The sequence below is a fragment of the Scyliorhinus torazame genome, chromosome 9 (assembly GCF_047496885.1).
Source record: "Scyliorhinus torazame isolate Kashiwa2021f chromosome 9, sScyTor2.1, whole genome shotgun sequence".
Taxonomy (NCBI): Eukaryota; Metazoa; Chordata; class Chondrichthyes; order Carcharhiniformes; family Scyliorhinidae; genus Scyliorhinus; species Scyliorhinus torazame.
The window spans coordinates 99,664,044-99,674,183 of record NC_092715.1 but is presented as its reverse complement, the minus strand read 5'-3'; the positions used below and the strand labels follow the sequence as shown (position 1 = coordinate 99,674,183).

Below are 10,140 nucleotides of genomic sequence, written 5' to 3'. Positions count from 1 at the left end.
TGATGCATACCCCCTCCCCCACATATCTGACATGGTCAATCAAATTGCGCAGTATCGAGTCTTCTCCACAGTTGACTTGAAGTCCGCGTACCACCAGCTCCCTATCCGCCCGGAGGACAGCCAATACATTGCCTTCGAGGCAGATGGCCGCATCTACCACTTCCTCAGGGTTCCCTTTGGCGTCACCAACGGGGTCTCGGTCTTCCAATGGGAAATGGACCGAATGGTTGACCAGTACGGGCTGCAGGCCACGTTCCCGTACTTACATAATGTCATCATCTGCGGCCAAGACCAGCAGGACCATGACGAAAACCTCCGGCACTTCCTCACACTGCTAAACTCCTGAACCTCACCTATAAGAAGGAAAAATGCGTTTTCCGCACAACCCGCCTAGCCATCCTTGGCTACGTTGTGGAAAACGGAGTCCCAGGTCCGACCCCGACCGCATGTGCCCCCTCCTGGAACTCCCCCTCCCACACTGCCCCAAGGCCCTGAAGAGATGGCTGGGGTTCTTCTCTTACTATGCCTAGTGGGTCCCCAATTATGCGGACAAGGCCTGTCCACTTATTAAATCCACCGTTTTTCCCCTGACGGCTGAGGCCCGCCTGGCCTTCAACCGCATCAAGGCAGATATTGCCAAAGCCGTGATGCATGCCGTGGACGAGTCCATTCCGTTCCAGGTGGAGAGCGATGCGTCGGACTTTGCTCTGGCCGCTACCCTCAGCCAGGCGGGCAGGCCCGTGGCTTTCTTCTCCCGTACCCTCCATGCCTCTGAAATTCAACACGCCTCTGTCGAAAAGGAAGACCAAGCCATCGTAGAAGCTGTGCGACATTACCTAGCCAGCAGGCGATTCACTCTCCTCGCTGACCAATGGTCGGTTGCCTTCATGTTTAACAATACACAGCGGGGCAAAATCAAGAACGACAAGATTCTGAGGTGGAGGATCGAGCTCTCCACCTACAACTACGATATCTTGTATCGACCTGGGAAGCTCAATGAGCCCCCAGATGCCCTATCCCGCGGTACATGGGCAGCATGGTAGCATAGTGGTTAGCACAATTGCTTCACAGCTCCAGGGTCCCTGGTTCGATTCCCGGCTTGGATCACTGTCTGTGCGGAGTCTGCACGTTCTCCCCGTGTCTGAGTGGGTTTCCTCCGGGTGCTCCAGTTTCCTCCCACAGTCCAAAGATGTGCATGTTAGGCGGATTGGACATGCTAAATTGCCCTTAGTGTCCAAAATTGGGGTTGCTGGGTTCTGGGGATAGGGTGGAGGTGTGGGCTTGGGTAGGATGCTCTTTCCAAGGGCCGGTGCAGACTCGATGGGCCAAGTGGCCTCCTTCTGCACTGTAAATTCTATGAAATCTCTATGTGCCAGCGCACAAGTAGACCAACTCCGGGCCCTCCACAATGACCTCTGTCACCCGGTGGTCACCCGTCTTTTTCGCTTTATCAAGGCTCGCAACCTGCCTTACTCCATCGAGGAGGTCAGGTCCGTGACCAGAGACTTCCAGGTCTGCGTGTTCCAGGAAGCAGTTAAATGTGGTTATGACTCTGTCAGGTGGGCAGGTGCCGGAGGTTATTGTTTCTATGGATGCAGAGAAGGCCTTCGATCGGGTGGAGTGAAGGTACTTATTTGAAATTTGGGGTAGGTTTGGGTTTGGCCCGAAGTTTGAGGTGTGGATGCGTTATTTGTATGTATCCCCGGTGGCAAGTGTACGTATAAATGAGATGAGTTTGAGGAGTTTTGGACTGCTCAGGTATGCGACAGGGCCGTCCGTTGTTGCTGTTGTTGTTCGCACTGTTGTTGACAATGGCTGTAATAATGGAAGTCATTGTGCTGCCAATAGAAGAGAATTGATTCACATGTGGGCAGCACGGTAGCATGGTGGTTAGCACAATCGCTTCACAGCTCCAGGGCCCCAGGTTCGATTCCCGGCTTGGGTCACTGTCTGTGCGGAGTCTGCACGTTCTCCCCGTGTCTGCGTGGGTTTCCTCCGGGTGCTCCGGTTTCCTCCCACAGTCCAAAGATGTGCAGGTTAGGTGGATTGGCCATGCTAAATTGCCCTTAGTGTCCAAAATTGCCCTTAGTGTTGGGTGGGGTTACTGGGTTATGGGGATAGGGTGGAGGTGTTGACCTTGGGTAGGGTGCTCTTTCAAAGAGCTGGTGCAGACTCGATGGGCCGAATAGCCTCCTTCTGCACTGTAAATTCTATGATTCTATGATACACGATGGCAACAAAAGTGTGACTGTGACCTCAGGGTCTGTGGAGTGGCAGGGGATTGTGAGGGGGAGCAGGGAGCACCGGGTGTTGTTATACACAGATGACCTGTTGCTGTTTGTGTCAGACCTGCTGGCGAGAATGGGTCGGATCATGAGAATATTGGAGAGGTTTGGGGCCTTCACTGGGTGTAAGTTGAATGTTGGGAAGAGTGAGGAGTTTCCGGTGAATGTGGTGGTGCAGGGGGGGGGTTGGGGGGGTGCAACTTGGGGGTGTTGCCATTCAAGATAGCTTGGGAAAGGTTCAGGTACTTGGGGATTCAGGTGACGAGGGAATGGGCTACGATGGACAGGTGAGATTTGACAACGTTCGTGGAGGAGTTTAGGGGAGATTTAAAGAGATGGGTCACGCTATACCTGACAGTGGCAGGGAGGGTGCAGGTGGCAAAGATGAATGTGCTGCCAAGGTTCCTGTTTCTTTCCAGACCCTCCCGATCTTTCTCCCTAAAGACGTCTTTCGGAATTTGAGACAGTGATCTCGGCGTTCCTACGGGCAGGGAAGGAGCAGAGGGTAACGAGGGCTCTGTTACAGAGGCAGGGACAGAAAGTGGATTGGCACTACCAAACCTCTGCACTATTATTCGGCGGCAAATGTGGAGACGATGAGGCGATGGTGGTGGGGGGGGGGGGGGGAGGTGGTACAGGATGGAAGAGGAGTCCTGTAGGAGATCCAGCCTGAGGGCGATGGTAACGGCTATGCTGCCATTGGCTTCAGGGAAGAATACAGGGAGCAATACAGTCAATGGTCAGGGTGTGGAATCAGTTGAGGAGACGCTTTAAGTTGGAGGGGGTGTCGGTGTTGATACCGCTGTGTTAGAGCCACAGGTTCAAGCCGGAGGAATTGGGTGGGATGTATGGGAAATGGAGGGAGGCGGGGCTGGAGAGGGTGAGGGACTTGTACTCGGAAGGAAAGTTTGCAGGTCTGGATGAGTTGCAGGAGAGGTTTGATTTACCGAGGGGGATTTAGATATATTTAGTTAGATGCAGGTGAGTAATTTTGCGTGAAAGAGTGGAGGGCATTTCCCAGGTTGCCAGAGAACACTTTACTGGAGCAACTGCTGCTCCTGGATGAGTTGGGGGAGTGTAGGATTGGAGATATATAAGGGTGGTTGGGGGAGCAGGGGGCGCATGTGATGAGGATCAAGAACAAATGGGAGGAGCTGGGGGGAAAATAGGCTGGGGACTGTGGTATATAGGGGACATATGACTCGGACGAGGATGAGTGGGTTCTTCCAAAGGGTGACCGATGAGTGTGAGAAGTGTGGGCGAGGGCCGGCGAATCATGTGCACACATTCTGGGGTTGCGAGAAGCTGGGGAGATACTGGGAGCAGTATTCTGGGGGTAGAGGTCAGGCCAGTGGTGATTTTGGGGGTATCAGAAGTGCCAGAACTGGTGGAGGGGAAGGGGGCTGTTGTTGTGGCCTTCGCCTCACTAATTGCCGGCGAAGGATCTTGCTGTGTTAGAGGTTGGATATGCTGCCGGGAGTGATGACCTGATTGGGGGACTTGTACGATTTTTCCGGTTGGAGAAGATTAAGTTTGAGTGGAAGGGTCAGAGGAGGACTTTGAGATGCGGTGGGGTTTGTTCATGACAACGTTTGAGGAATTGTTCATCGCAGGGGCAGTGTGGGAGGGTATAAAAGGGGAGAAAATTGTACAAACTGTGGACTGTGATTGTGTGGAGTGTGTTTTGTTTTTCCCTGTTTTGCACTTGTTTGGAATAAATTACATTTTAATAAAGTAGAAAGTTAAGTACATCAGTAGGGGAGCAATCGAGGGATTCTAACAGAGATGCTAGCCATTTATTGTTTATTTCAAATAATTGGTCACTGTTAGTTGTGGGGGGGGGCGGTTAGGTTTAGTGGGGATTGTTCTATTTTTGTTTTTTATGATTAATGTATGTAAATGTGTTTATTTTTTGTATTTTAGAAATTGAACAATGTTAATGATAATTTTTTTTTAATGTTGAACCTTTCTAAAACAATAACCTCGTGTCCATACTCGAACCTTTATATTAAATAGAATTTAACATTTAATTCAAGAGACCGTTCATGTCTGTCCATTTATTATGGCAACGGTTACAGCAAAGTAAATGGAGGTGTCTGAGGGGTTGCTGTTGAAAGGCTCTGAGAGAAGAATATGTATGGACTGAAATGACTGCTGAAAGAAAGCAGAGGCGTCAGCCTCTCTCCCCAACACCAATCCAGTGTTACACTGGACCTGCCATCAGATGACGTGGGTGACAGATCTGGATGTTTCAGCGCAGAGATTAATGATCTGGGGCTCTTAATCTTTCTGTTCGAGCGGCGGGAGGGTGGCGTTTCACCTCCAACCTAAACACACGAATAACTGAAATAACATGTCGATGGAGACCGCGATTACCTGGGGCAGTCCAGCTCAAATAAACTTTTCCCTGGATGCCTGGGGCATGAATTCAGCAGGTAATGTGAGCGAAGTTTTCCAGCTCTCGCTGTACGACAGACGGATCAGAATCACCTCCACCACGGTCATCTTCGCTCTGGCTTTGCTCGGAAACCTGGCAGTGCTGCACAGGACCGGCTGCAGCAAAAGCAGGAGGCGGAAAATTGATTTGCTCCTCATGAACCTGGCTCTGGCGGACCTGTGTGTGTCCATCCTGACGCTGCTGTCTCACATCATTTGGGAGGTGTTGGAAGATGAATGGCTGGCTGGAGATCTGGCGTGCGGAGTTTTCAAAGTTTTGCAGGATTTTGTGCTGATTGCTTCATCCAGCATCACAGCGCTTATCGCATTGGAAAGGCACCAGGTAATAGTGAACCCACTGGAGCCTCCTCTCCCCACCAACATCCTGACTGCCATATCTTGGGTCAGTGCTTTTGTGCTCTCCATCCCCCAAGCCTTTGTGTACAAACTATCAGTACAGGGAGGCAGAGATAAATGCCTGAGCACCTTTGGGCACCTGCCCACATGGCACCTCCAGATGTATATCATATTTGGAGCTATTACTGTTTTCTTTGCTCCCTTTTGCATCCTGTGCGTGGCGTATGCGAGAATCCTCTGGGCCATTTGGAGGAAGGAGCAGCACATTGGAAACTGCGAAGCAAGTAAAAACGCTGAGCAAAAGCCGCGGAGGAGGCCACCCCCAATTATCGCTACCAGTAGCTCCATTCCAAGGGCCAAGGTGAAGACACTGAAGCTGACCCTGGTGATTGCCATTCTCTTTACAGTCTGCGGGTTACCTTATTTTATCATCGAGATGAAAGTCGCCTTCGGGGCCATCACTGAGTCAGACAGCAAGGTGTTTCCGGTCCTGGGAATCCTTGCGCTTTCCAACAGTGCGGCCAACCCGTATGTCTACCTGTTCTTCAAGACTAACAATGCCTACTTGAGGCGGCTGGAGAAGAATGCGTGCTTCGCCTGTCTGAGAGATTACAGAGAGAACACATTCCACAGGGAGCTGTGTGCAGTTGGGATACGAGTGGAGCATTCCAGCCCCAGCACATCTGAAGCAGACACCGCCGTCCACACCGTCCGTCTGTGTCCCAGCAGCGAACTCGCTCCCTGTGATGGATCTGTCTGAAAAGTGGCCAACCCACCTGGCATTCCTGTCCACTGCAGGCGTTCGTCATTTTCTTAAATACATTGGTTACCTCGCCATTGTAGACCCTTCACCCGTTTATTCGTGAGACAGGATCTTGTGCTGTGAAATATAATTTTAAACAAGATACCACCCGCCCTCTCCCCCACCACCACCACATTCCCCAGTCTTGCAAGTACCTGTAAAATATGCAATGAAGAATGGGTCAACTGTGAGACAGCACGGGGCTTTCATAGAATTTACAGTGCAGAAGGAGGCCATTCGGCCCATCGAGTCTGCACCAGCTCTTGGAAAGAGCACCCTACCCAAGGTGAACACCTTCACCCTATCCCCATAACCCAGTAACCCCACCCAACACTAAGGGCAATTTTGGACACTAAGGACAATTTATCCTGGCCACTCCACCTAACCTGCACATCTTTGGACTGTGGGAGGAAACCGGAGCACCCGGAGGAAACCCATGCACACACTGGGAGGATGTGCAGACTCCGCACAGACAGTGACCCAAGCCGGAATCGAACCTGGGACCCTGGAGCTGTGAAGCAATTGTGCTATCCACAATGCTACCGTGCTGCTTTTTGTATGTACCCTGATCAACCATGGATGGTTGGAGAGGACCTTCAGATTAAGAGGGAGATGCACAGAGTTTAAAAGAGGAGACAGCGAACTGACAGAAGAGAGCCAGTCTACTCCAATCTGCTCGTAAAACTGCCGAAAGCAAACTCCTAGATCACACCAGCGGACGTTGTTTGATGCATTACCTTGTAGACAGACCATTTATCTGGGCTTCAGCCTCCACATAGGAAGTACTATCAGTTGCAGGCAATCAGTGTTATACATGGATATTGCCAATGAGGACTCCGGACAGCTATTGTCCTTCACTGTAAAGCGTTGTGAACAAGTTCCTGTAACTTGTTTGCATGTAAGTAATTCAGACTACCAGACAATGATGTCGAAGAATTATTTCATTACACGCTACACAGACTGAATGGTTGTATACATTTAACATAATTATAATTGCTAGTGAGAAAAAAAACTGCTACAGTTTTGTTCGATAACTTTTTTCTTTAAAAAAAAAGAAACTAGATTTAATTTTGTTGATCCTATGTGGTTCTGCTTGAGAGGGCTTTTTAATTTTGTTTTGGTTGCTGATGTTTGGATGCTTTCCTGGCACCAGAGCGTCTGTTTTTTTGCTTGTCCCTCTCACCACAAAATTTCTGCTTTTGTGGGTGTGCAGGAAATATAAAAATTGCATGTGAGCACTATTGGCCTCAAAGCCTGAGGACTAGTGACACAATACTGTGGTTCTGGTAATGTGTACCTCCTGTGATCTTCAGGTCATGCTCTGAGGGTTTCTATCGCTTTGAGAGTCAAGTACTGTAACCGTCGTCCTTAACTTCACATACAACGTTAAAATGATTATTTTTTAAAAATACATTGGTTACCTTCTAACAGAATATTGTGGAAATATAAAATAGTTAAGCCTTCGATTCACCCTTTTATTATTAAACTGCTGCTTAGATTTGAATGAACCGTCCAACACAGTTTTGCTCTCTACAGGATTTCCTATTCGATTTTCTAATTGATTGGGTTGTTATCCATTCGCCTTTCACTTCACCAAGGCTGCAAACTCAATCCCCTGATTTAGCCATGGCTGCTGTGGGCACAATCACAACCTCCCTTAGAAAATAGATCTTTCATTTTCAGTAAAATTAACGTTGGCCAATCTCTGCTGAATTTGATATTCACCTCACCAGCTACAGCTTCCAGATATTCGCAAACCCTGTTTTGAAGCGTTCCCCTAACACCTAAAAATGCGAGAGTTTTGATACTATCCTCGGCTATGCTTTAAAAATGTCAATTTACGACAATGCAAGAAAACAGTGCTGTTCAGATCAGAATTATAAACATGCTGTGGTAAACCACTGTATTGTATTGTACTGTTGTATTGTTACATGCCTGGGCTTGTCCCTGCTGGGTCAGACCTACTGTAGTATATAATCTGGGTATTGTGGTAACTGCTACTATTATATGTAATGTGGTAAACTACTGCCAGTTGGCTCCACCGCCCCCGGGCTCGGCATAAAGGTGGCTCGGCTCTGCCGCTGCCCCAGTTCGGGATCCGAGGCCAGGAGACTTTCTGTTTAGTTTATTAAAGCCTCAGTTATGTTCACCACTTGTGTGTTAATTGATGGCTTATCAATTTAATAAACTAAACTACGAAGATGAATTCATTGCTCAAGCCAGATCGCCTGCAGCTGGACCCACAGGCAGCCGACGCCACTGCAACATTCAAGCACTGGCTAAGCTGCTTCGAAGCGTACCTCGGATCTTTCACCGAAGACTTCACCGACCTCCAAAAGAAGCAGATCCTCCACGCACGGGTGAGCCCGCAAGTCTTTCTTCTCATCAGGGACGCCCCCTCGTATATGGAGGCGATAAAGCTGCTGAAGGGACACTATGTAAAGTCGGTAAACTAAATGTATGCTAGGCACCTTCTTGCCACGAGACGACAACGCCCTGGGAAATCACTAGCAGAATTCCTGCGTGCCTTGCGTGTACTCTGTAGGAACTGTGACTGCCAGGCGGTATCGGCTACCCAACATGCGGAACTGTTGGTCAGGGACACTTATGCCACCGACATGAAATCAAACTACATCCGCCAGTGATTGCTAGAAGGGGGCACACTCAGCCTCCCAGAGACAGTGCAGCTCTCAAACTCACTGGAGGTGGCCTCCCAGAACATGGAGGCCTACATCTCTGACTGCGCGGCGGCCTCGTGGGCGCTGCCATCACTCGACTCGAGTGCGGCACAAGCCTGTGCTGCGCAGCAAGCCGCCAATGCCGGAAGCCCGAGATGCTACTTTTGCGGCCAGGGTAAGCACCCAGACAAAGCTGCCCTGCACGGAACACGACTTGCAATGGGTGTGGGAGGAAGGGCCACTTTGCGAAAGCCTGCCAGGCCCGATCTCTCCCGAAAACCCCTAGGCGCAGCATCGTTGCCTGCTGCCTGTCGGAGCCGCCCCCAGCTGCCACGCCACGCACCATGTGCGACCCGTGGGCGCCGCCATCTTCAATTTTGGCCGCCACGTGCGACCCATGGGGGCCACCATCTTTAACGCAATCTTGTACTCCACCCGCCACGCGCGACCCATGGGGGCTGCCATCTTTGATACCATCTCCGATGCCACCCGCCACGCGCAACCCATGAGGGCCGCCATCTTGGGACCACTCCGCAGCTTCCTGGGAGCCTTGCTCACCCGATCGTACGCTGGCCGCTGTTACCTCCGACCGGCCTACCCATTTCCTTCCGAAGCTCGCCTCCATCACGCACGACCAGTCCCGGCCTCATCACCTCACAAAATCTACGATGTCCGTCCGGTCAACGGGCACGAGACAGCCTGCCTTTTCGACTCCGGGAGCACAGACAGCTTCATTCACCCAGATACGGTAAGGGGCTGCTCCCTCCCAATTTTACCCGCAACCCAAAAAATCTCCCTGGCTTCCGGATCACATTCTGAAGCAATCCGGGGGTACTGTGTCGCGACCCTTACCGTACAAAGCGTAGAGTATGCTAACTTTTAACTCTATGTCCTTCCCCATCTCTGCGCTGCCCTATTACTGGGGCTCGACTTCCAGTGCCACCTCCAAAGCCTTACCTTAAAGTTCAGTGGACCCCTGCCCCACCTCACCGTCTGTAGCCTCACGACCCTTAAGGTCGCCCCACCCTCGCTCGTCGCTAACCTCACCGCAGACTGTAAGCCCGTCGCTACTAGGAGCAGACGATACAGTACCCGGGACAGGGCCTTTATCAGGTCGGAGGTCCAGCGACTCCTACGAGAAGGGATCATTGAGGCCAGTACCAGCCCCTGGAGAGCCCAAGTGGTGGTCGTCAAGGTGGTCGAGAAGCATCGGATGGTCATCGACTACATGCAGCTTGATGCATACCCCCTCCCCCACATATCTGACATGGTCAATCAAATTGCGCAGTATCGAGTCTTCTCCACAGTTGACTTGAAGTCCGCGTACCACCAGCTCCCTATCCGCCCGGAGGACAGCCAATACATTGCCTTCGAGGCAGATGGCCGCATCTACCACTTCCTCAGGGTTCCCTTTGGCGTCACCAACGGGGTCTCGGTCTTCCAATGGGAAATGGACCGAATGGTTGACCAGTACGGGCTGCAGGCCACGTTCCCGTACTTACATAATGTCATCATCTGCGGCCAAGACCAGCAGGACCATGACGAAAACCTCCGGCACTTCCTCACACTGCTAAACTCCTGA

The 10,140-nt window shown here is 50.9% G+C and overlaps 1 protein-coding gene across 1 annotated transcript; it reads left to right on the top strand.

Moving 5' to 3' along the window:
• The first annotated feature begins 4,568 nt into the window (after positions 1 to 4,568).
• LOC140430012 (probable G-protein coupled receptor 150) lies at positions 4,569 to 5,957 on the top strand. The gene has a single exon (XM_072517577.1). The coding sequence runs from the start codon at positions 4,639 to 4,641 to the stop codon at positions 5,836 to 5,838; it is 1,200 nt and encodes a 399-aa protein (XP_072373678.1). The 5' UTR covers positions 4,569 to 4,638; the 3' UTR covers positions 5,839 to 5,957.
• The last annotated feature ends 4,183 nt before the right edge of the window (positions 5,958 to 10,140 follow it).